General features: G+C 40.1%; 1 protein-coding gene across 1 annotated transcript in view; it reads right to left on the reverse strand.

Moving 5' to 3' along the window:
- Positions 1-1550: 1550 nt before the first annotated feature.
- The window catches only part of sf3b3 (splicing factor 3b, subunit 3), a 35515-nt gene continuing 11300 nt past the window's right edge, over positions 1551-25765 (reverse strand). The window contains exons 16-27 of the mRNA XM_033635337.2: positions 24738-24881; positions 24082-24204; positions 23707-23861; positions 22106-22280; positions 19587-19792; positions 16412-16568; positions 14245-14370; positions 12753-12965; positions 12366-12464; positions 4281-4424; positions 4042-4146; positions 1551-3025 (exon numbers count right to left, since the gene is read on the reverse strand). Coding sequence (XP_033491228.1) covers positions 2885-3025; positions 4042-4146; positions 4281-4424; positions 12366-12464; positions 12753-12965; positions 14245-14370; positions 16412-16568; positions 19587-19792; positions 22106-22280; positions 23707-23861; positions 24082-24204; positions 24738-24881 — 1788 coding nt within the window. The 3' untranslated portion in view covers positions 1551-2884. The remainder of the gene's footprint in view (positions 3026-4041; positions 4147-4280; positions 4425-12365; positions 12465-12752; positions 12966-14244; positions 14371-16411; positions 16569-19586; positions 19793-22105; positions 22281-23706; positions 23862-24081; positions 24205-24737; positions 24882-25765) is intronic.

A 25765-nucleotide genomic window follows, 5' to 3' on the forward strand; every position in this document is an offset into this window, starting at 1 on the left:
ATCACATGTGCAGAAGCACCGAGCCACATGTGAGAATGTTGTTTTAGTGTTTGTGTTTCTACTGTGAGACAAATCATCAAACTTGTTACTTAGAAGGAGAAGCTGTAAGAAGTCAACCTTTCCACATCACCAACTGTGGAAAATATGCTTATTTGTTTCTTTGATCCGAGTTATATCAAAGGGTGACACCACTCTCACACTGCATGTTACATATGAAGCAGGAGCCAGGAGACAGTTAGCTTAGCTAAGCATAGGGTAATGTTGGGCAAAGGTAAAAAAAAATATATATATATATTATTCATAGTTATTGTACACACAGAGTATACTTCTATGCAGGAAAATGAGGCATGTTTTCCAAAATGGTGTACTATTCCTTTAATTAATACACAGAGGTGAGAAGTTGCTGCTGTCTGGTTTGAAAGTGTAGCACTGTTAGCTGCGCAGATCCTGAGGGGAAGGCTCCTGTACTGTTGGGAACCCTGTTTGTGATCTACGTCACCAGAAAACAGACACAACTGATTTCATACGGACAGATATTTAAAATAGCTAAAGCCAATTCTATTATATTTTAAAGGTGGTTTCATATGAACTCAAATGAACACATCACAGCTGGTCTGGGTTGGCTAACCTCTCTGAAGCATCTGTCTTGTTCAGCACATTTACATCTTTTTATAAGGCAAGTTGACGTCTCGTCCAGCACATTTACATCTTTTTATAGACAAGTTGACGTCTTGTTCAGCACATTTACATCTTTTTACAGGCAAGTTGACGTCAGCTTGCAATTGATTTTTTTCTATGGTCATTTGCTCCAATGGTTATCTCAAGCGTACCTCAAGGGAAGCATAAAATCTTGGTTATCTATGTTAATTTCTCTCCGATTTTGAATAATATTTCTAGAACCAAGGGCAGGGGAATAATATTCTTGGAATGAGGGACGGATTATTAGACAATACAATATGTCCGGTTATGAAGATTTTGGTTTTAAAGCTTCTCTTGGTGATTTTCACAGTGGAATGTGCAGCTATATTCTGTAACAATCATTCCCAGCTGCAAAGATGCAGAAGACAAGAAAATTCAGACCAATCAGAGCAGACTTTTGAGAGAGGGTTTAAAAGACGGGTGCTTAAACAGAACGACTCAGAGAGTGAATACAGGTGTTCTAGCACAGACAGTATGAGGTAAATAGTTTTGGAACATTACAGCATGTTACCATTACCTAGTGGAAACCTTACATACACGTATGAACCTGAAAATGAACATATTAGGTCCTCCTTAACACGACTTTAGAAGAGTTGGTGTCTCCAGCCAGTTAGCGCACAATACCATGACTGTTTTATCTGCAGGGTCTAACTCAAATTCATCAAATTTAAGCAATTTGACTTTCATTCAAAACACAGCATGAGCACTGTTCCTATGCTGACGTCATCGTAAAATGACAAAACTTAATATCTGATGTGCTAATGATCGAGACAAATCAGTCATGAATGCTTTGGCAGAGTGATGGTTCTCCACACACACACGGTGGCAGGAAATGACACAAACAGACAGTATTATAAAGCACACAAAAAAAAAACAACAACTTTATTTACAAAAACAGACCACTGCCCCCATCCCACAAACCCCTAAATTCAGTGACTACTGAGGAATGCTATGTCTGTGCCTGTGGCTGAGGTTGGGAATTTACAGGACTGAGAAGAACAACACCCAGTGCAAACCTTCAGTGTGCTTCCACCCACTTATTTAGTCTGAGTTCAGCCGTTGTCTAATGCCACAGTATGGCAACAATTGTTGAACCGTGTGGCCTGAGGCTTCAACTGGGTTGGACGTTGGCTTCTGCTTGGTTCCCAATTGCAAGTAAGCAATATGCTTGAATGAGCCTGGGGTCAACATGTCACGGACAGACAGGTGGGGCAAAGGGCTACCAAAGATTTCATAATACCATCTTGGACTATGGTATATGCATCATAACAGGTCATTCTAATCAATACACGTTTAAAAAAATCATACCATACAAAAACACATTTGTTTCAATTAGCTGAGATCAAAAATAAGGACACAACTGAAACACACCTCCTTAATTTACAGACACTAAAAGTATTCTCAGCTTTCAACGGCCCTCTGTCCAGGCAGTGTGACACTCGTCTCTACACTGTGTATATAACAAGACTCCTCCGCTTGGCGTGAGATAAAAAGCCTTTAAATAAAATGGCTTCACTTGCCCACAGATGATATGGGGTCAGCATGTATGTACTGTTAGGTCTGCAGATGACAGTGGGACAGTTGCTTGTCACGTAATTGGTTGTGTGTGAATTCTGTTCACACAATTGTGTTTGTGTGTGTGTGAATAACGCTCATGACAGTCGTCTGTTTGAGAATGCTGTTCACACAGCTCTATGTGTGAATGCAGGTAATTGTGGCAACACAGTTAAGCAATGTAAAAGAGCTGAAGTGGCCGAGACTTCCTGCCATGTTTCCATGTAATGGTGTTGCTGAACTGCGTTTGGTTTCTGCTGACATCAGCACAGGGGAGGTGTGAAAAACTTGAGAAAATTCTCAGTAATTGAGTCAGCATATATGTACGTGTGGGGTGATGGCAAAACTGAATGTTCACACACGTAGTTTCAAACACAGGTATTTGCGTCGGAAAGGAAGAGGTGCGTGTGAGTTGCATAATGACGGAACGATGTACGGGAATTACAAGATTGTGACATCTTGTGATGTTGTTCCATGTCCTAAGGCATGCCCACAGTCAACCGTCTAACAATCCCCTACGTGTTTGCTCATTTGTGTCCTTAACAGGAGCATACTGTGGCAGAGCAGGATGTGTGTGTAATGGTCCTAATGAGTGTGTCTCTGTCCACTGCTGCTGCATAAATTTGTATGATTAGAAGGCGTAGCGAGTGCGAATGTCCTCCAGTTTCTTAGAGACCTCAGGGGGCGTTCTGTCCAGCTCTTCAGCCACACTTTTCTGCTTGTGAGGGTCCATACTGTTAAACTGCTCACACAGATCTCCGTCAATCACATTCTGGAGAGAAAAACCAAGACGACAAAAAATGACTCAGGGCAAGTTGGCTTCTGATAGTCTGTGATGCTGAAGCAGACAAACAGATCAGATGATATGAGATCTTTACAGAAGATAGTAAAGGTGCACTGATTTATCGGCCGAACATTGGTATCAGACGTGATTCATCTTGTTGACTACTTTGGGCCTATATAAGATGCCAGCTGCGATGGCAATTTTTTTCTGTTTTGTCAAATCAATTTTGTGCAGCCTAAAAAACAGGACTCAAGACTAACAGCGTCCCAACATCCTGAGGACAGAAAACCTCTTTGGGACAAACAGAGATCTTCCCTGGGCCGTATTTGGGACAAAAGGACGTAGTAAATTCATGACTGACACGAGAGATTGCACCCTTTTTTTCCTGATAATTCTACATTGTGAACAACACATCTGTGTGCTAGGTAACATTAGCTGTTACCAGCCCTCAGCCACAACTAATGGCTAAGGTTGCAATAAGTTACATTATGATGCATTCAATCTCTATTTAGTAAAACTGGAAATTTGGCAAAGGAACATTATAGCATTATTATGATGCGCTCAAATGTAGCTTTGTGGAATTTAGTTTTTGGCAAAATATTTGAATAAATACAGCTGTCTAAAGGAGAAATTTGTTGATGTATTCACAGCAATATAAAAAAGAGAGGGAATTATGATATACATAGTTTTAAAGTCATTCAATCCTTCATTACACTATGTTTGAATGAGCACAATCATATAAATATGAAATAACCATTAAAATTCTTTCACAGTAAAACATTTTTTATAATTAAGATTTTGTTGTTTCCCTTGCACAACAGGGGAAATAGCAAAAAAACAAAAAAAAAAACAAAATAAACACCAAAAACAAAACAAACAAAAAAACAGTATAATGAGCCACTGGCCTGATCATTGTTTTAAACATTTGTATCAGTATTGGTCCAGAATTTCACAATTGGTTCATTCCAACTAAACACACACAGACATATAAAAACAAAACCAACCTTGACTGGGAAGTAGTAGGATCTAAAACTGAGATGGTCTCTGCCACACAGGGGAGGAAACTCAGAGCGCATATGCATCTCTAAATGCTGGAAGAAGTCATGGTCCTGAAGAAAAGAAAGAATAAAAGAAGATTGGATACAAATCGAATGAGACGGAGATAGTGACAGTGTGTATTTTGCAGGCCACGATGATGCATTAGCCTCTTGTGAGACACAGTGTGTGGATGTTTGTGTTATACCTCGTGTGAGGTGAATGGAACCAGTATGCCGATGCCTCCAGACAGTGTGGTGTAGACCATGGACTCGGAACCTCCGGGGATCAGAGTGGTTTTCTGGAGGGACAGCACCGTCTCTCCTACGTGGTAGTTCATTATCACCTCAGCCTGGACAGACAATGGAGGCAGAGAAAGACAGTTGTGTTTTTCTTGTCTGGTAGAATTCATTCTTGGGATCACTTCATCAACAGACGGCAATCATTCTTTTCTGACCCCTCGTGGCTTTTTGCTACCTGATTTGATGTGGAACAAAAGTGTTTTCATTTTGAGTGACACTCCATGTGACCTGAAGTGTATTGTTTAAGCAGTATTGGCCTTCGTGTTGGGTGATCTACTCCACTGTCACATTTTCTATTGTCACCCTGTAAGATTGTCAATATCAGATCCAATCGCTTGGGGAAATAAAAAATGCAGTCTATTCTGTTGTTAATATTAGATATTAGAGGATACAAAATTATTATATTTATGAATGGTTTTTAACCACTGAGAGATGAATGCTAAAATCAACAAAATAACAGCCAGCAGCATCACAGGCATTTAGTTAAAAAATAAAAATAAAATAGATTGTGTCTCAGCACACTTGTCAAGTTTCTCTTACAGTTTACATTCATGCATTCATGTCTGTGAAAACATGGATGCTTCACACACATTTTTCCGACAGCACAGATCATCTATACAATCAGCACAGTTTCAAGGTGGACACCTAAGATTAGTCTCACCAATTCAGTATCTGACCAAATGTCTCCCCTTCTGTTCCTGAGGTATGCAGCAAGCATTGGCCAGAGAAGTGTTTTTAGGCACAACATTATGATGTCACGGTGAAGGTGACCTTTGATCTTTTGGATATAAAATTCCATCACTTCATTATTTTATCCTATTGGACATTTGTGTGTTTTTACCTTTGACGGCCAAATTCTGATCAGTTTATTCCTCAGTCAGAGTGAACGTTTGTGTCAAATTTAACGAAATTCCCTTAAGATGTTCATGAGCCGTCACGTTCACAAGAATGAGATGGATGCAAGGTCACAGTGACGCTGTCCTTTGACCACCAAAACCTGATCAGTTCATTGTTTAGTCCATGGGGACGTTTGTGCCACATCTGAAGAAATTCCCTCAAGGTGTTCTTGAGATATCACGTACAGCTCATACTTTACACAGACAGCGACTCTGCCCCGTTACTACTTCCACTACCAGCTTTAAGGCGAGACAACTCTGTCCCGCCGCACTCTGCGATCGTACCTTTTATACCGCCTGGGGAGGCAGAACAGCTGCGCAACATTCCCGCTTTGGACAGGCAGTGTAAAAGGGGCTGCTCTCTCCCTTGCAAGCAGCTGAACAGAAATGACATGTTCACTCTTTCTCTCCTCAGCTACATTCAGTACAGGAAACGGCACCACGCTGTCACTTGGTTGGAGTGTGTGCACTTTTATGTGTCAGTGTTGCAAGTGTCTTTATCAGCAGGGGATGCCAATGTGACACTATGATGGCAAATTAAATATTAATTAATTAATATTATTTTACTACTAGTACTAACAATACTAAAAAATAATAATCTAATACATACATGGGAAAATGAGCCACATATTGCTTTGACAATGGCAAAGTCATTGGCTTCTGGCAATCACTATGATCCCCGAAATCAGCTTCTATCAGCAAAAGCCAAATTGGCCCGCACCTCGTTATCCTGTTGTTTTCTGCCACACTAAATCATTGGGGACATAATGGGGATTTTGTGACACTGAACAGAAACACATGCTATGAATGAAATAATCTTGTTTCTCTCAACACAATGTAAATGGTACAATGTGGTTTTTGTCTTGACAGTTTTGGAAAACATCTGCTTTATAATTAAAAAAAGAACAATTAGAGCAACTGTGATTATTAATTTGATGGTGCAGACAGTTGAGAATGATATTTTAATGACCTCTTGACCTCCTGTCAGTGACTCTGATTGACTAACTTGTAACTTACATCTGTCCAGACTAATGGAATTACAAGGAGCTGCGTTAAACCATGAAAAATCTGATCATATGATATCATGTCTGATATGTCACTGAAGGTCCCAAGATCATCCGTCCTGACAGCTGCAAATATACAATAAAGTACATGACTAGTGGACTCTGTGCCAAGGTCACATAGGAGACACACACTGTCATTCTCCTCTTAGAGGAAATTGGTCCGGATGGTCAGATCTAATCCAATAACCATCAAAAAACCACTTTGCCAATAATTAAAGGTAATAATCAGGATGTACCCTGGATACACAGGCAGCATTCAGGAGCAATAAAACCTCAGTATTAGTTTGAGCAAACTGCATACAGGGCATATGTTACGCTGACACCATGGGACCAAGAAAGCACATAAGACAGACACAAATGAGACCGAAATGTGCAGAAGTTTTGATTATTATTGGATTATTATTGATACCAATGTCATTATTGAGTTTGCTTATCGATCCCACTTTATATGATTCCCTTATGGGTTCTTGATCAATTATCTGTGTGGGGGGAAAAAACGTAGGCTCACATGGGTTTTCAATATCAACGCAACAGTTTCTCTGAGTCTGAACACAGTGTGGTTAAAATGAGAGAACATTTGTGCAACATTTGTTTTCATTTAGGTTTTCTTTATCAAAGAGAAAATCGGCTAAGCTTGCCTCCATGGCGCTAAGTTTATTATATGATAGGATATGTACTCTGGGACGATGGCATCGTCCACTGGCCCACCCCTCGTGGGAAGCAGTGGCCCTCGTGTGTACTGAGTGAAAAACACGGCATTCCTGGAAGTTAAGCCCATGTTGCCTAGAAAGATGTTTCAGAGTATTGCTGGTGTTACCACCCTTACTTCAAACGATCGTTTTACAGGCATTACAGCACTCGTCATCTTTTTTCTTCAAATGAAGTCACGCTTTGGTCCGTTTCTCCATGCCATGACTGCCATGACTCAGTGGCATACACACAAGTTTGACGTCATTGTTTTGTTATGTGGTCAGAAAAACATGCCGGCGTTAATTAAAGGAACTGATAAGCTCTGAGGCATATGATTCCAATAGATCGTACAATGTGGACCTGCTTCTTTATTCCTATCCCTACTCCAGAGCCCTGAAATAGGAACACAATCTGTTTTTGATCACTTTGGCCAAAAATTGATTGGATTTAAAAAAAAAAAAAAAACTTACACAAGCCATCATTGATTTCTTCTTTTCCTCAGGGCATCTTTGACACACTCTAACCCATTTCTGACCGTAGAAACTTTCTCAAATGACTAGAAACCTTTTCATTGCATTTCGACCGCATGGATCAGGGTCTAAATTAGGTTTGAGGGACAATCTCTTACCCCCCGCCCCCCCAAAAGTCCCTGATCAGGGTTGGTGGTTTCTGAAAGTACAGGAACCTTTGAGGTGGGGCTTGCAGGGATGACCGTCGCTGATTGGTCCAACACACACACACACACACACACACAGCAACTTCAACTCCAGAACAGCTTCAATCATAAAATAACAAAGTGCTTCAGTACTGATTTAGGACCATTGAGGACAAGGGGAGGACATTTCTCTTTGTTTGATGACATTAGTTAAGTTGTGAGGCATGTGTGCATCCACCAACCAGTCAAGATGTAGTTAGAGTTGATATCCATGTCTGTCCAGACTAGGGTTGTCAAAAGTATCGATACTCTGAAAAGTATCGATACTCAAACGCTGTATTTGGATACAATACTAATTTACAAAAGTATCGATACTAACAGTGCACGCCACCTCAGCGCCTGTCAGGTGCGCGCAGCGGGTCTGACGGACACCCGCTGTGCAGGCAGCGTCTGGCAGGCACAGAGCCCTCGCTGCAACCCGGCTTTTTGTCGTCGCTGTGCATGCATGCACACATTTCTGTTGCTGTAATATGGCCAGCGCGGCTGCAGGAGGATCAGAGCAGCCAGTTTTGGTCAAAAATGATAAAGGAAAAAGAGCTCTTTGGAAATATTTAGTGAAGTGAACACAGCACGCTGCAGACGGCAGGTACAGCCCCTCCCCTCACTAGCAGCTGAGCAGCTGGTGTCGCCTGCATCAAACTAAAATATAACTTCTAACATTAATGTGGGAGCTAAGCAGAAAACTTTATCAGTCATGCCCATCTGTAACATTAATAGACAATGTTAATTTAACAGGACAACACAATTATGTGTGTCTGAAAAGTTATGTTAACTGTAAAGTTACAGATTGAAGCTGAAAAAACGTTTGGTTTCTCCCGTAACCTCTGGTTCTCTGATCACATAGTGAGGTAGAAACAGGAGCATACTGAGCCTAAACTACCAACTCTATTTGATCAGCAACGAAAATATGGTGCCAATTCACCAGAAGCACAGAAAATAAACAGGGCTGTAGATAAATACATTTGTATGGTCAGATCTTGTTTCTGGTTGTTATTTATTTTGGGGGGGATTTTTTGTTGTTATCATTGATGTTACTGTTCTGATCTTTATTTAAAAAATGACATGCCTCTTAATTTTTTGCTGCTGTATCGAAAATGGTATCGAGTATTGAATATTTTCCTGGGTATCGATATCGAGTTTGAAATTTTAGTATCGTGACAACCCTAGTCCAGACTCATATATAGCTGTCAGTAGACAACATTTCAAATATTGGATGCTGCTGCAAAGAAGCTACAAATTCTAAAACGTGGATGATTCACACATATTTTCAACCTGGCAGCACAGATCCATACAATTAGCACAGTGTCAAAATGGAAACCTAAGATTAGTGTCACTAATTCAGTATCTGACCAAATATCGACACTTCTGCCCCAGAAAAGTGTTTTTACAGAACGTTATGATGTCACAGTGAAGTTGACCTCTGAGCTTTTGGATATAAAATGTCATCACATCACTTTTTTATCCTCTTAGACATTTGTGTGAAATGTTGTCACAATAAGCATATGAATTCTTGAGTTACAGCCAAAAATGTGTTTTGTGAAGTCACAATGACCTTTAACCTCCAAATTCTAATCAGTTCACTGTTGAGTCCAAGTGGACGCCTATGCCAAATGTTGAGAAGTTCCCTTAAGGCCTTCTTGAGAAATCGCAATCAGGAGAATGGGACAGACGGACAGACAGAGAACCCAAAAACATTATGTCTCCGCACCATTGCTGTCGCCAGTGCGGAGGGATAAAAGGACGAAGAGAGAAAAAAAGAGAGAGAGGGAGATGGTGGCTTTGAGCTGAGAGCACAGCATGGGTAAGCGAGCTGAGAGCGACAGAGACAGAGCTGCCATGATGTGAGAAAACCAGGGAATGAGAGAAATAAGACATAATCTTTATATATTTCCTCCCAGTGTCTACCTTTCAAAACAAGTAAATAACCATCAAGTACTCAACAGATGATTTACTGTGGAGACAGATGCTTAGATTTATTTTCCTCCTCTGCATTTCATTTAGTGCATCCAACTTGCAGCAAAACTATGCAGCAGTAAATCTCACCACAGTGAGACAAAACCTGAAGTGTATTTTTTTCATGGTTTTTTTTTTAGATTGAAAAGGCGGTCAAAGTGAACTGCAGGCTGTAGAGTGTGTTCAACCCTGCAACCACCAGCAGCCCTTGTCCCATCATGTTGCTTTTTCATGCCTCAGAGGACTCATTTGCCTAATCTTCAGGGGTCTTTAAACTGTGGTGCAAACACAGATAACACTTGGCTGAAGGAAACATTTAGTTTCTTGAGAAGTTGCCTCTGGGACTTAAAGTCCCAGGAGCTTTGGGTCAAAACGTTGCTTCTGTTAATATCAAAGGCATCAGTCAGGGTCAAACCTGTAAGCTCTCAAACACTATTGATAAACTACAAAAAAAAAATAAGATGTGCATCATTTGGACCTTATGTAACGAGACACTTATTTGTACATATAAACTAAATAACTAACATCAGCATTTTGAATCAAAGTTATTCCTGAAAAACAACACTAAGATTCTCTTGCCATGCACGCATCTCTGTGAGGCTGTCATTACACACACAGTCTCACCTCGTCCTGGTCACAAACAGCAGCCTTAAGCCGCTCTCGGGTATGTTGAGAATAAATGAGGCACATCTTTGCTGCTGTGGGAGACTCCAACAGAGTGGAAATGTCACCTTAGGCCAACAAAGACTAAGCAGGAAAACTCAAATGATGTTTTTGTTTCTGAAGTGTTGAGGAGCTGAGGAAAGGAAGTCAGAACAGGGTTGTGCAGGCTTGTGGAAGCAGAGGACTCCCCAGGAGACGGTTAGAAACAACAAGACAAAAATGGCCCTCACACACTACAAGACATTTGGGGTTAAGACAGTCAATCCTTTCATTTTGTTCAACAGACAGCTGTGTCTCCCTGACCTTGATCTTTTCAGATACAATAATCAAATAGAAATGGAATGCATCTAATTTAATGTAAGACAGCATTTAGCTGAGCCATGTATGGATAATTAGGTTCATCCAGCCAGATGCGAACACACAAGGCTTTCTGGATACGGACAAATCCAGGCTTCCACACCCACATCTAAATACAGACATGGTACATTTCCAAACTCAAATGAAATTCTCAATCAATGTGCACGGAGACAGAAATAGCTGACAAACACTGTGTCACAAAGACAACTGGGACCAGCTCACAATGTCTAAATCTGAGGGACTTTCCCAGTCCATCTGCTACCTAAACAGTTTTGACCAGAATTTAAATATGGGATGAGTGAAACTGTGTTTTTTCAAACTGCGCAAGTGTGTGTGTACACACTTGCATCTGTGAGAAGGTTAAGCTTGTGGTTGACGATGTTATGCAGTATGTGTATGTGTATGTGTGTCATGTCTCTGTGTGTTGGCGGTTGGAGGTCAGAAGAGTGGAGGAGGCAGATTAGTGCGCAGGCTGGACATTCAGACCGTGAGCAGCACCCAGCCTGAATCATTCAAACTTGTGCAGCATGGGCTCAACAGAAACCTGATGTTTCTTCCTTGAACAACTCAAATCCTGAAGCGACTGTTCAAACATTAGAACTCACTTTTGCTCTCTACATTTCTTTTACTCTCTGTCTTACATATAAATGCTGAGGAGTGGACTGGTCAGACTCTAAAAAATGCACACATGAAAGGTCAGCTCTGTAATTAAGACACTGGTGTCCTGCTCTCAGGTTTTATTGGCTTTTCCGTTATGATCAAGCACTGAATTGCGTCTGCTTTTCATCTGTATGTTTTGTAATCCCTTACATAACTCTGATGGTAATTTTTCTATTTCAGATTGTGACCATCAGCACCAGCCAGAAAAACAGGCTTGAGCCTGGACCAAAAAGGCAAAGCTGACTTGTTCTGTCTTCATTTGTCTGACATCTTTAGTTACTTTTCAGACTGCAGTTTTGTCAGTGTTGTCAGAAGATATTTAAGACATTGTGATGATACAACTTACAGACTTTCTGTCCTTAATTTAAGTTTTGAAACAAGGACTTTTACTTATAATGGAGTATTTTTACAGTGTGGTGTTATTAGTACCTTTACCGCAGTAAAGGATTTAAATAGTTCCTCCACCTACCTCTGGCAGCTCATTGTGCTGGCATTACTGTCACTCTCTCCTCACTCTGTTATATGTGAAGCTCCACTTCTCAGTACATTTTCTTTTAACTCTACTTCATCTGTGCTGATCTACTTCAGCAATGTGCCACCACATACTTGCAGACTCTTTGCTGCAATAGCAAATTCTTCTCTGTGGTACCTGACCAGTACTACTGGTAATTGAGCCGAGTAGCGAGCTAGAAAAAGGAAGCTGAACTAGAGTGATAGTAGACAGCAAGGGTCAATCACAGAGCTGCGATACAATTATTGACGGTCATACACTGCATTTTGCCAGAGCCGATGCAAAACAAAATGTGGTCAGTCAAGGGCTGACACCATTTAGCTCATTCAACCTGTGACTTTGTCCCTGCAGACACACACCCAAAATTACAAAAAAAAAAAAGGAAATACAAACAAAATGCAAAAAAAGAAATGTTAACAAATGTAACAGTGACACGTTAGTAAAATTTCAGAAGTCAAAGGTTTGGAAAATAATGGCTTTACCTTCTGTGATGCCCCATTAAGGAGGCCTCTGTCCCATAAAGCTTTGTTCCCTGTGGGGTCTTCATCCACATCATCGCTGGTGTTGGGGGGTAGACGCACCTGAAAAAATTAAATAGAGAATGAAGACATGTTTTTATTTAGCTTGTCAGTCCTACTGGGTTCCATGGGTTTTTTGGGGTCCGATCACTGCTGATGTTTTTGAGCCTAATGAGAGGAAACTGTAGCTGCTCAGGAAGGGACATGGAGGGGAAAAAATTGTACAATTGTGCCAAATCTAATACACCATATACTTTATAATTCATATTGTATTCCAGCGTATTCCTTCTCTGCTATATGACAGTCCAATCACAGATTCAGACAGCCAACACTCCCCAACCCCAAACTTACAATGCTGATGTTGCCAAACTTGTCAGCGGAGGCCATGGTGTCATAGTCGAGCAGACAGGCTGTGGTTACCCAGCGAGGATATGTGTCATCAGCAAAGATGATGAGCTGGTTCTCATTGCGTCGGTAGCGCACCCAGAACAGGCTCTCCTGCACGTCAGAGACGATCACACGCTGGCCTATCGTATGGATGCCAGTCACCAAGTTGGGAACATGCTAAACAGAAGAGACATAAAATACACTCAATAAAGTACACTCAAAAGACATGACATGTATATTATGTGGAAGAATATCTCCTTTTTTTGCACAAGGGAAACATGATGAGATGAAGCCCTGTTCTGTGAGCAGCTTGATGTGCAGCACTGTTCATTGTTCCCGCTGGTTATTCGTTAAAACTGATTCAGTTACAGACTTTTTTGGAGTACAAAATAAATAAGGGAGGGACCAAACAGGTAGGAAAGAAATATTACAAGCACAATGATCGCCTGGCGTACAGCGCCCAACAATCCGAGTACACATAGGTCCAACTGCAGCACATTCAGTTGTGTGTATGTGGTCTTCATTCAAATGCATCACTGTGCCTTTGTACTCTGTGCAGCTTCATTACAAACAAAAACTGTTCTGTGTGTTTGTGTCTCACAACCTCACAAACATGGCAAATGCATTTCGTGCCTCATAAAAGATTTGCAAAGCTTGTTTTTATTTCAGATCGGCTATTTAACAGGCTAAAAACTGTGTATACACACGAGACAAGATGCAAATGACACAGGAACCCACTGTGCACTCATTCAAAACTGATCAAAACATTACTCCTCAGTGCCACCAGTGCTCAGAAACTCTGATGGGTATCTTTCGGAAAGTGACATAAATACTAAAATAAACAGTCTCTGCAAACTCAAGCACATGAATGTGACCACGTTGACCCCAGTCAGTTATCACACTGATACTTAGAGAAGTCCTCTGCCTGAAGGTTGTTTATTCTTTGTAGAACAGCACTGTGACAGACAGATGATAACTTCTGTCCTTACAAGCCTGTGCACCTTTGCTGTGATTCATTTTAAACTGCTTCAGAATTACATTTGATCTACAAAGGAAGAAACGGAAGAGCAGGAGACTCATAATTGAATCAAACAATTAAACTCATTTAAACCAGTGCTGTCATGCACTGTTGGATAAAAATAACATCTTTGAGGGAAAAGCCAGCGTCCCAGGTTTATCTCTACTGACATTTACCAACAAATTATTTGAGGTTACCCACAGACGGGTGAGTCAATGGCTTATTTAGTTTCTAAAACGGTAAAGATAATACAGCTTCAGTTCTATTATTCTGGACAAACCTCTACTCAAGCTTCATTTATCACATTAAGTCATGAGGAGAAGTTGGATTTAAACCATACTGACTTTTGAACTGCTTTGCCTAGTACACAGTGTGACTGTTGGACATACTCACATCAACAGCTCAAAGAAAGGTTGAGTGTTTGGGTCCTTGCTTTACCTTGTTTTCACACTTGCGAAGCAGCTTCTTCTTGCCCAAGTCGTAGATTCTTAGAAGTTTCCCAACTCCCACCAGGACTCGTCCCTGGAACGGAGCAATGGCCAAAGGCACGTCCTCGACTGGGGTCTGCCAATCAAAACACAATGAATTATTAAAATGCAGCTCATTACATTCTTTTATGCAACGCTCAGGAGAAGTTAGGTTGAGATGCAGCATGTTTGTTTGAGCAGAAACAGCTCATATTATTTGAGAGATAGAAAACCTCCTTTTTGAAGATGTACCCACTGTCTAATGAAAAACAGTGTGACCCAACTCACTCTTTCGATTATAACTGTGATTGAAGGTGTGAAGATAAAGAGCAGGGCTGTACCTAATAATATGAAACTTCATTTGTAACATTGGTATTTGAATTCTAACTCAACATTCGAATGCTGAGCTGCTTTTTTGGTTTTGCACAAATAATCATTCTGTTTAAACCTTGTATTTCTGCACAGTTGCAGTTAAGATTAGGCCATGCTAATATTACTAGCATTATACTAATTGTAAAATTACATTAAAGTGGTGGCTGCATAGGTTTGTTTTTGACTCATGTGATCCAAACATTTCCAAAAAACTTCAGTGTTGCAAAGTCAAAAAGGCAGATTCAGCTGAAACTAGAATTACTGCCTCATGGTTGTATGCTTCCACCAACAGGTCAAGTTGCAGTTTACATCCCTGTCTGTCCAGACTCATATGTAGTCATGACAACAGACAATGCTTCATATATCGAAGTTACTGCAAAAAAAAAAAGGCTACAAATATTAGAGCGTGGGTGCTTCACAGAAATCTTCAACCGCGCAGCATAGAAGATCTATACAATCAGCTCAGTCTCATTTGTGTCACCAATTCCTTATCTGACCAAATGTCTCTACTTCTGTTCCTAAATTATGACACTGAGTAATGGCAAGAAAAGTGTTTTCACGCAACTTTATGATGTCACAGTGACGTTGATCTTTGATCTTTTGATTTAAAAAAGCATCAATTCATCCTTGTATCCTGCTAGATATTCGTGTGAATTTTTTGTCATAACTGGCATATGAATACTTGAGTTATGACCAAAAATTGTGTTTTGTGAGGTCACAGTGACCTTTAAGTTCCTGATGTTAACGAAAATGGGATGAACAGATGGTTGTATGGAAAACCCGAAGACATAATGCTTCCGGCCGCAGCTGAATAATCTTCTATCTGTGTGTGTATTTGCATGTGTCATCTGCACCAGTAAAAAAGAAAGTGTGTGTTTCGACCAGATAGACCCATCTAAAATATCTGATCTGGTTAAGTGGTTGGGAAATTCCTCCAATGTGAACACCACTGTGTAATACAACACTCCTGACTCATTTCCCTTCTTAATCCACATCAGGTAACAAATGCATGTGGGCTGATTCACCCTGATGGCCTCCACCCTGCTTGAGTTTTTGGGGAATTGCCCGGAGAGAAGTGCACGGCGCCAGAGGCATTAACATCTGTCTTTAAAATTCTAATCATTGCTGTCCCACCTGTTGCACTCTGATGACCCTTCTCTCTCGTCCATACCTCGGACCTCTCAAGACGCAACCTGCTAACTTGCATTTCAATAATAGAGCACAGTTTTGCGCTTTGCCTCAACCTAAATGGTCATGTGATATAATTCCTCTTCCCCCAAGGTCGAATGAGTATCATGTCAGTCACACTGGCTGCATTCCATATTCACTTCCTGTGCATTTTGTTTTTTTACTTAGGCTTTAATCACAAAATTGTCACTTTAACTTTGAAACCAGACTGAGCCAAAATCACCCAGCTGCAGATCTACATGTTCTTGGTCTGTTGCTTAAGTACAGCATGCACCACCTATTTGCAAGGAAACTTAATAGACGTTGTAGTCTAGACCTACACACTGCGTAAACGTTCTGATGTCACCACCTACAGGCAAAGACAGGGCAGCAGCGGTGCCATCTGCAGTAAATAAATGTTGCAGTTTTCCCTTTCTGTTGTCTGCTGTATGTGAATGGATGACTTTGACAGTTGCAGTCCAGTTCCTTGAACTGCTTTGCATGTATAAACAAGTATCCAAGACAAAAAAAAAAGAATTGGCTTTCCTGTAGCAATATAAACATAATTTCAATTGAATTCAGTGAAGTGTCAAACCCACCTTGTGCACAAACTCCAGTTTCTCCCCTCCGCTGATGAGCCGATAGGTGTAGATAAAGCCACCGCCCACTGATCTGGGGTTGAGAATCATGTCTCTGGCAACGCCCACCAGAACATACCAATCATCTCCTGTGTTGGGGAAACGACACACTGCAACGCTGAAATGTATCAAACACAGGGAGAGGGAAAGGTGTCAGATATGGGCTCTCGTGCTGTTTTTTGACAAAGAATTAAACAAGATGGAAAATTAAAATCAAATAATACACAACATCCAACACAGAAATAAAACTACAGACATTGACAGATTTCTATGTAAGTAACCTGTTCATTAACCAAGCTAACACCACGGAGACTGCAATACTTCATGCAAAGCTCTGACGAAATATCAAAACAAATTCTGTTTGTCAGATTTTTGAGTTTGCTGAGAAATACTTGCTGGTGACTATAAATGTATTAATCTATGCTACAGAAAAGATTCATCTGTGCCTTTAAAACACAGACCCGTCATGCTTCCTATAGACTCCACATGCATTTAGCTAATAAGATAATAACATGCACATTTATGTTGCTGAAAGGTGACTACTTACTATTTACAATTGTTCTGAATCTAAAATATTCTATATCTAACAATATTATGTAGAATAAAACTTGACTGAACTTGTCAGCAATGTTTAAATCAATGTGCTACAAAGAAGACAGACTTTTAGGTTCAAGTATTTCAATTAAATTAAATTGATAAAATGTAGAAAAAATGTAAAAATAAATACATAAATAAATACTATATAACTATTATGAGTGAAACCAAAAAGCTGCTATTAATTAATTCACTATTACTGTTGCACCTATGCTAACTGTGCTTGCTGTCAGTGCAGAGAAGCAGTTCCTGCGGAAAAGAAAGATGATAATGCAACACAGCAAAGGGATGCTCCGATTTATCGGTCAAACATCAGTATTGGCCGATATTCCCATTGTTGACTGCCATCAGCCTTTCGGCAAATAAGATGACATCCACCGACGGCAGTGGCCGATGCTTTTCTGTTGTGTCACATCAGTTTGTGCAGCCTAAAAAGCAGGGCTCAAGACTAACGTCTCATTGTTGAGGGCACAATATAAACTGTCTTTGGGATAAACACAGATCTTCTTTAGGACACCTTTGGGATAAAAGGGTGCAGTAAAGTCAAAATCGACTCACTAGGGGATGCACCCAATTTCTTAGTTTTTCAAATTGTTATGAACATTTACTTTGTCTCAGATTTTGGTAGATGCTTAATAAGATACCCATCTTTGATATCATACATGCATTTTTACTATTTTAAGCCAAGCTTTCAATGACAGTCAATTATAGTTTAGAGAAAGAAAGAAAATCAGGACTGGCCAAAATCGAAAGGTCAGACTTGTAAAAAAATCGGAATAAGCCAAAAAATTGCAATCATTGATTCTCTGGCACTTAACAGCCTCTCTTTCTTAAAACTAGGGACAAAACCAACTCTCTCTCCTCACCCGTCAGTCATCAGATTATGAAAGACATTAAATTTTAAAGCACATCTGTTCCGTTTTTGCAGCCCAAAAGATTTCTTTATGGCTGCTGGTCAAATTGAGATAATAAGGAAACAATTTATGAGATGCTGGCAGTTTTTGAGACTCTCCATCAATGTGAAAGGCATAATAATCGGGAAACAGCCCAAGGTCAGACTCTGGACGTCATCACCACTGCATGCACACACCACTTAGAACTTCAGGCTGTGACACAATATCATGCAAAACCTTTTCTTCAGCATTAAGTGCTTATGTTTCACACTGTGAACAGTCCAGAGTTTCACTTTTTATTTTACAACAGGATCTCTACCCAGCCTCCCACTCACTTCAGTTCCCAATCGTTCTGTTTAGGGAATCATTTCATGACACTTACAGCTTCACTACAACTATCTGTAAACAAACAACCCACTTATTAAACAGAAGGCTGAACTCTGGCTCAGTTGTATCTTGCCATTCCAAAAACTTGCTTCTTTTGTCTTTTGTTCATCTCAAGTGTTCTCCTTCAGATATCTCAGAATTTACATTTATTGATATTACTACCTGGGATGCACAATATATACTGGGCCGATAAATGATGAAATTATAGCCAATAAATGAAGCCAAATTGCTTTTATTGACTTAATAAGGGCAGCTTCTACACATCCTGATAAAGTAAGTGGTGCTGGACACCTTTGAAGTTGGTTTGCCGGATGCAAATAAACACAGAGAGGAAGAACAAGCGCAGCACGCTGACTAGAGAGCCAAACATGTCACCGTTTTTCACAGTTTCAGACCAAGACGATGCGATGCACTGAGAAGCTGAGCCCCACCAGTCCAACTCTGCGTCAGATTAGCAAACTTTCTGCTGCGGATAAACAGATTAGATGCAGCACTGAAAGACTGTCTCTGGAGCATTAGCATGAGCTAACACAGCAGAGGCGGCTCACATCCAACACTGAGCCTTTAATTAACTCTCTCTCTAACAGTGCTCCTAATGAACCATCCAGCTCCACAAATAGAAAGTCGGAATGTGGCAGCAGATGTTTTAAAAGTCAATATAAAATTTCTATCTTTGATTCACATGATGAAATGCCCCAAAATGATCACTTTAACTGTGCTGCCCTTACCTGATCGTTTGAACAGCGCATGATTATTACACAATCTTGAATCGACAGATGGAGTTGGGTTGCAGAACTAAGCGGTCATGTGTGAGGGGTGGCAGAGTGGATATGATATTGCATGTCGCAGTGCCAATTCCGGAGCAGGACTTAAAAATTAGACACGTTCAGGACTCTGCGTTTGACTACACAGCAGCCCCATCACTATGACAACAAATAATTATGCATGTCTATAGGCTCTGAGTGTGTATGTATGTGTATTTCAGACCAATGTGTGTATAAGGTAAAAATAACAGAGTGAAAAAAAATGGTTTCCCAAAAGGGATTAATAAAATGGTAGTTCTTGTTGAGCAAGCATCTTGGTAAATCTACTCTGGGTTCCTTCCTCGACCGAAACTCTACACTATGGCACTAAGTCTTGTTTTTGGTTATATTTACATAAGTTCTTTTTTTGCTGTCAGTCTGTCTGTTCATCCATTTCTCATCTCAATACAATTTTATATTTTTCCATTTGTATGAAGAAATCAAATTAAACCTGCTCACCTGAATGCAGCTTCGTTCTGTTCTAGCTGCACCTGGTCCAGTGTTGTACCCTGTATGGGGTTGACAAGACGCACCAGTGAGGCCCACTGTCCTGCTCCAGCTTTAGGTGCGCCAAAAATGGCTTCTGGGAGATTCTCATTGAGGAAAGCAGCAGCCATTTCAGCAGCCAGTTCTCTTTCATCCTCACCAGCAGCCTCCACCATCTCCTGTAAAGGCAACACAGAACAAAGCAGGTCAGCTGAAGGGATACCACAGGATCTTTTCCCCCCATTACTAGGTGACTGACACATTCAATGGGACACACTGAATCAAAGTCCACTGCCTTAGTTCCTTCATAACCTTAGAAGTAATTAACATTGTCAGTTTGTCTGTGTTTAATGTAAATACCCGTCCTTTCACCTGATTCCACCTCATGCAGGCTGCAGTGATATTTTTTGGTGTCCTCTGATTGGTGGACTCTTGCCTATTGACATGTATACTACAGCTGAAACAGTTGGTCATTCAACCTTAAATTAGTCAGCAACTATTTTGACGATGGGTCCAGTCCTTTATCAAGCGAAAATGATGAATTCTCCTCTATTCTCAGTGTATCATTTTAAATTAAATTTAAATAAAAAATGTTTTTGCAATCAATTGAGCGATCTGAAGATGAAACTGTGATGAGCATTTTCCCGCTGAAATAATTAGCAGATGAACAGATAATGAAAATAATTGTTAATTGAAGTCTTGATGTATCCATGTGTGTTGTGATATTGATGAAATTAAAGGGTGCTGCTTCCCACAAGGTCATGTCTGGCTTGTTTTTTGCCTCGTGTGGCGTACCTTCTTAACTTTGATCATGTATATGCAGAGTGAAATAAATATGTGTAAAAATAAATAAAAAATGGAGAGAGGAGATGTGTTTTGATATGAATAATGGTAAAACAAACGCACATTTCTTTGTCCATTTTTCTTTTACAATAACCTGTTCTTTGGTTTCGAACAAGACATTTTTTTCTACTGAGAGATGATGGCTTTTCCTGCAGCCTGGGCCACTGCACTGACCATGACTCACACTGAAACTATGACTGGAACCAAAAAGAATCAACAAAGCAGTCTCATAATACTGAAATTTTTGGGTCCATTTACAAATAAAATGGCTGAACATCCCAAACAAATCTAAACACATAGGCTCAGTGTCTCTTCTCTGCTCCAGTAAACTGGCCCTTAGCCACAGCTAGCTGCTTACGCATAAAGGAAACACTGAGCTCCTATCAGGCCTTGGCTTACAATACTTGAGATGCCAAAAGGAGGACTTGATGCTCAGCCTGGGTGGTCTCTGCATTGTAAAGCAGGGTTTCCCCCAGAAAAGCTGTTGGGCCAGGTGGCCAGTGTCTTTCTGACAGGGGCCAACAACAGACTTTCTTTATGATTTCTAAGTTACCAATGCAGCTAAGTTAAATTAAAATAAGTTTTTTTCTGTGTAAAAAGCACCATTTGGTCTAATATGCATAAGGAATGTAATGCAGCTTTGGTACTTTGGTGTGTATTTATGGGTGACTGAAATAGGGGGGCAAAAGATTTTGCATAGGGCCCTCACAGAGCTAAAAACGGCCCTGCTAGCTGGTGTGTTTACTGGAAGAGATGCAGCTGTTGTAGGGAGAGGAGCAGTGTGTTGCCAAGGCCTAAATGCAATGAGGAGATTTCATTGCAACCTCATGTCCCACAGAGGATGAGAGGGAGTAAGTAAGTGGTTAACATTCGTAACATGATTTGAGCTGTTGCAGAGATGTGACTCCTCATAGTTCATGTAACGTTATCATCAGCTCAATCACTGAAAATGCAAATGTCAGCTGCTGTCTCGTTAGCTAGCATTGTCTGTCACAGCTGCAACTGTCATGAGGTCAGAGCCTGGCGGCCCTGTGCTGTGTGTTAGTCTGTGTGCGCTTGTGCTTATGTCTGCAGTCAGCTTTATTTTCAACACTATTCATTGTAATATTAACAGTGTGTTTTTCTTCATTCTCTAGGCTCCTGTAGTTAGCAAAATCTTGAATTTATTTAATTATTTTTTTCATTTTAAAAGAATTCCCCAATGCTTAAGCCGGGCGGGGGGTCAGGCTTGCAATACACTGGTGGACACCCTGCTAAAAGCTCTGGATCATCACATCTATCTATGTCAGACCCCTGCAAGAGATACTCAGTCATTTGTCATTGTGCCTTGCTGTAGTCTGTCTCTGTTAAAGGAGTGTTTTTGGGCACAAGGTCTGTAGTCTGACATAGACAGGACCAAACATGATGCACAAGAAACCTGAAGGATGGTGATAGTGGATGACTCTTCAAGGGGACACAAGAAAAGTAGAGCGAAGTGTCTGTTACAGTGTCTTTCTTTTTAGGCCTTAACTTGGAAAAATAATTACAGATCTATAACCAATAGACCAACTCTCTGCTCAAATAACTGTTACTGTCAGGGGACCAGGAGCAGAGTTTAGTTTGCTGTTAAGGTCATAACACCATCATTTTACTGACACTGTAATTCATACCTCAGCCATTTGTTGCTTTCTCTGAGCTTTGGTTGCCTCGGTGTAGGCATTGTGGTCAGTCTCGATCAAAATCAGGTTGTTGGTCTCAGGGTGGATGACAAATTTCCTGGGAGTGTACTGCAGAGGAAAGGCCACCTGGTTGAAGACAGCTCCTAATTTCTCCAAAGCCAAGATTCTGACAGACAGATGATAAGAGAAAAGAAGGGAAAAAGGGAGAGAAGGTTACAAATCATTTCACTCACAGGTCAACCTCAGATTGATGTATATATATATATATATATATATATATAAATATAAATATAGTTCTTTTTATTCAATCTGTGATACAGAGCAAAGGCAGAATGGTTCAACCTCTAAGACAGCTTTACTGCCATGATCACCGATACAACTAGGGCTGGGTGATATGGAGAAAATCAAATATCACTATGTTTTTTGTGAAATTCCTTGATTTTTTATAGTGCAACAATATTGTAGAGTTGACTATTGGTGCTTTTACAAAATTAGTGTTTGGATTAATAATCATCAGTATAATTGCTAAGTGGGTAAAGCAAGTAATTAAACAGCTTGCACAGTCTGGGAAGTTCAGAAAATTACACTTAAGATATTAAAATATTCTAAATCTAACACAATATCCAGTCTCATATCATGATATAGATATAACATCAATATATTGCCCAACTCTATGTGCAACTATTGTAATAGTTACATTTTTCACTATAATTTCACCAGGATTTTAGCGCTCTATCACAAAAACTGAAAGCAATAGCTCGTCTTCAACCTGTTTCTTTTGTCTTCACTACTAGCAATTTCAACCAATAATAATTATTGAGAGCAAGCTCTCTTTTACAAGGACGCCATGATTACAGTACACAGAAAACAATAAAAGCACAATGAAGTTACAGTATACATCAACAAGTTCCCAACAATAGAAGAATCCAAAGAAGACAAAGACATCAGCATAGGAAAGAACATCAATTCACAGAAAACACATGCATTCACACTGCTGTCAGTCACAAGGACTTTGAATTGATCAAAAGGGAAAATCTTAAGAAAGAAACTTGAGAAATTTATTGTTTGTTTTTTTTTTTTAAACACCAGTTGACTCGATAAAAAAAGGTCATAGACTCCTTTCCCATTGCTAGTAAACCAGACCTTTTTGACTTGTCATGTTTGATGTCATGTACAGGCCCAAACACATGAAGGTAAACAGTAGAAAGCAGCATGGAGCCCTTTGTGGTTTGCTTCCTTTTATATATCTCTATATATCTCAGTCTCTCTTTCGGTGCAGACTAATTTGGATTGATGTTTGAGCACTGCTTAGATGGAGACGGATGGTATTTTCTGGTGGCATGTTATTGCATTTCACTGGTAAAGGGGCTAATATTAGCGTTTGCCCAGGTTTTTTTTTTTTCCAATCAATGCTGATCAATGCAGATGCATTTGACCAGTGTGTGAATGACGATAGTAACATTTACCATTACATTAAATAGCCAGATGTTGTGACGGGTGTCAGCAGGTTTTTTTATGTGCAGTGGAAAGGGGGCTTCAGACTGCCAAAGGTTTATGCAAACATGTGTAGCTGTTGCAGTGTGTATCCTTACCTCAGTGTGTTGGTGGAAATGGCCACGATACCTTCAGGGCACTGCTCGGAGGCAAAGCCAGAGGCATACTCCAGGGTCTCATATGACAGAGGGGTCAGATGGAAGCGAGACTGGTACGAGTAGCTGAGCCAGGAGCGACTGGACATTGCCAGCACCTGTCACAGAGAAGAGGTGCAGCCAATTCAGATTCATCACATGATTGTCCGACATTCAACATGACAAAAACTCATCAACATTTTGGCTAATCAGCAGCAAAAAGAGTTTCAATTTCATACTTGTTTGAGCGCAAACTGATGTATCATTTTGTAATTAGGTTGTAGTTATATCAGCCTTTTTTGTGTGTATTGATTATATGTAAATGTTTAAGTCACATACAGCTTCCTGTCCCTGCATCCTGACTCTGAAGAGTTTGACAGGTCGTGAACCCAGGTAGCGTGTTCTGGTATCTGACAGGTCACCAGTCACTGGGTCCAGCACAGTCCTCAGCAGCACACCGTTCTGAGGAAGGGGATCAAACACAAACACACAATTTACAATCTGTATCCTAACATATTCATATTGTCACATAAGCCCTCACTAATAATAAATGAACAATTGAAAAATAAATGTCAATAAACAATATTTTCTATGTCAATTAACATAAGTGCATGGTATTCCTCCAGACCTCTGCTCTGGATTGTGAGTAACTGTTTGCTTGAACTTCTGATTAGATATCATGGGCTTCTGCAAATATTCTTAGAACAATAACTGGGGATTCAGAATATTAACTTATTGAAAAGTGCAAAATCCAGCCATAATATTCTTGCTGGATGACCTTCATGACAGAGAGTTTTATTCAGAGTTTTCCTCTTGGATCACTAAGTACAAGATCCATCTGAGCCGATGCTAATGTAGATATGACCACCTTATGTTGTAAAGCTCCCTGAGGCAAACTGTGATTTGTAATATTGGGCACTGTAAATAAAATGCATTGAATTAAAGGACTGTCTTATCTGTGCCTCTTCTGTCTGCGAATTAAAAACAACATTTACCTGAAGCCCTATGTTGAGGTAGAGAAAGCCGATGGTTCCCTTTTCTCCAAGTTCATCCTGTTTCTCGACGCCTCCCATCTCAACAATACAGAGACTCTCTGGCTGGGCGGGCAGAGCCTGCATACTCAGCGGCTGCAGGCAGTCCTGAACACCACAGAGACGCAAAGGGTTAAACTCTTTCAACACACAAAGGGTGCCAACATTCAGTGTTAACACATAAATATGTAGAAGGGATGTACTGGGTGACAAAATTCATAATAATTTGGTTTGATACGACAGTGCTGTCATGGTCCAGTACGTTTTTGATACAGCACAAATACAAATGCAAGAGAAACTTCCTTGATTCTCAAAATATTTCATTTTTTAAAACTAACATCGTAAAATATGACCTTTTTAACTTTAAAAAAAAAAAAAAGGGTAGAGCTACATCTGAATGACATTTTCTTGGGTGTCTCTTTAGCAGCTTATAATACAAAAACAGCTCCTTGTAAAATACAAAATGTAATAGTATAGTTATAAATTCATACATACAAAAGAAACAATTCTGTTTCTGAATGAAAGAAAAATGTACTTGTTTTTTTAAATTTTTAAATGTATACACACCACACACTGCGTTCACACTCAGAGGAAAGACACTAAAAATATCACAAATTGATAGTACCCAATAAGGGAACTGAAATAATCTGGCCGATAGGCAGAATTGATAAAGGCCTTGGTATCAAGGAAATCTTATTAATTATGTTATTGGCGGCGTGCATGGGCGCAGCTGCTTTTGGCTCTCTATGCACCAAGCGGAGTTGCATCTCCAATTTCGTTGTTTGCTCTGCCACAATGACAATAAAGTCTTCTATTCTATTCTAACTTATCGAGGCAAGCAAAAATGATCGAAGTCACGTGCACATATATACACGTAGGATACAATATTGCCAGTTTTGTTTACATGCACATTTGTTTACATAACAATGTCACCAACATTTTGGCCAACACGATCCCAGAATAAACAGCAGGGATTTCCCAACCATTATAAG

The sequence above is a fragment of the Epinephelus lanceolatus genome, chromosome 5 (assembly GCF_041903045.1).
Source record: "Epinephelus lanceolatus isolate andai-2023 chromosome 5, ASM4190304v1, whole genome shotgun sequence".
Taxonomy (NCBI): domain Eukaryota; kingdom Metazoa; phylum Chordata; class Actinopteri; order Perciformes; family Serranidae; genus Epinephelus; species Epinephelus lanceolatus.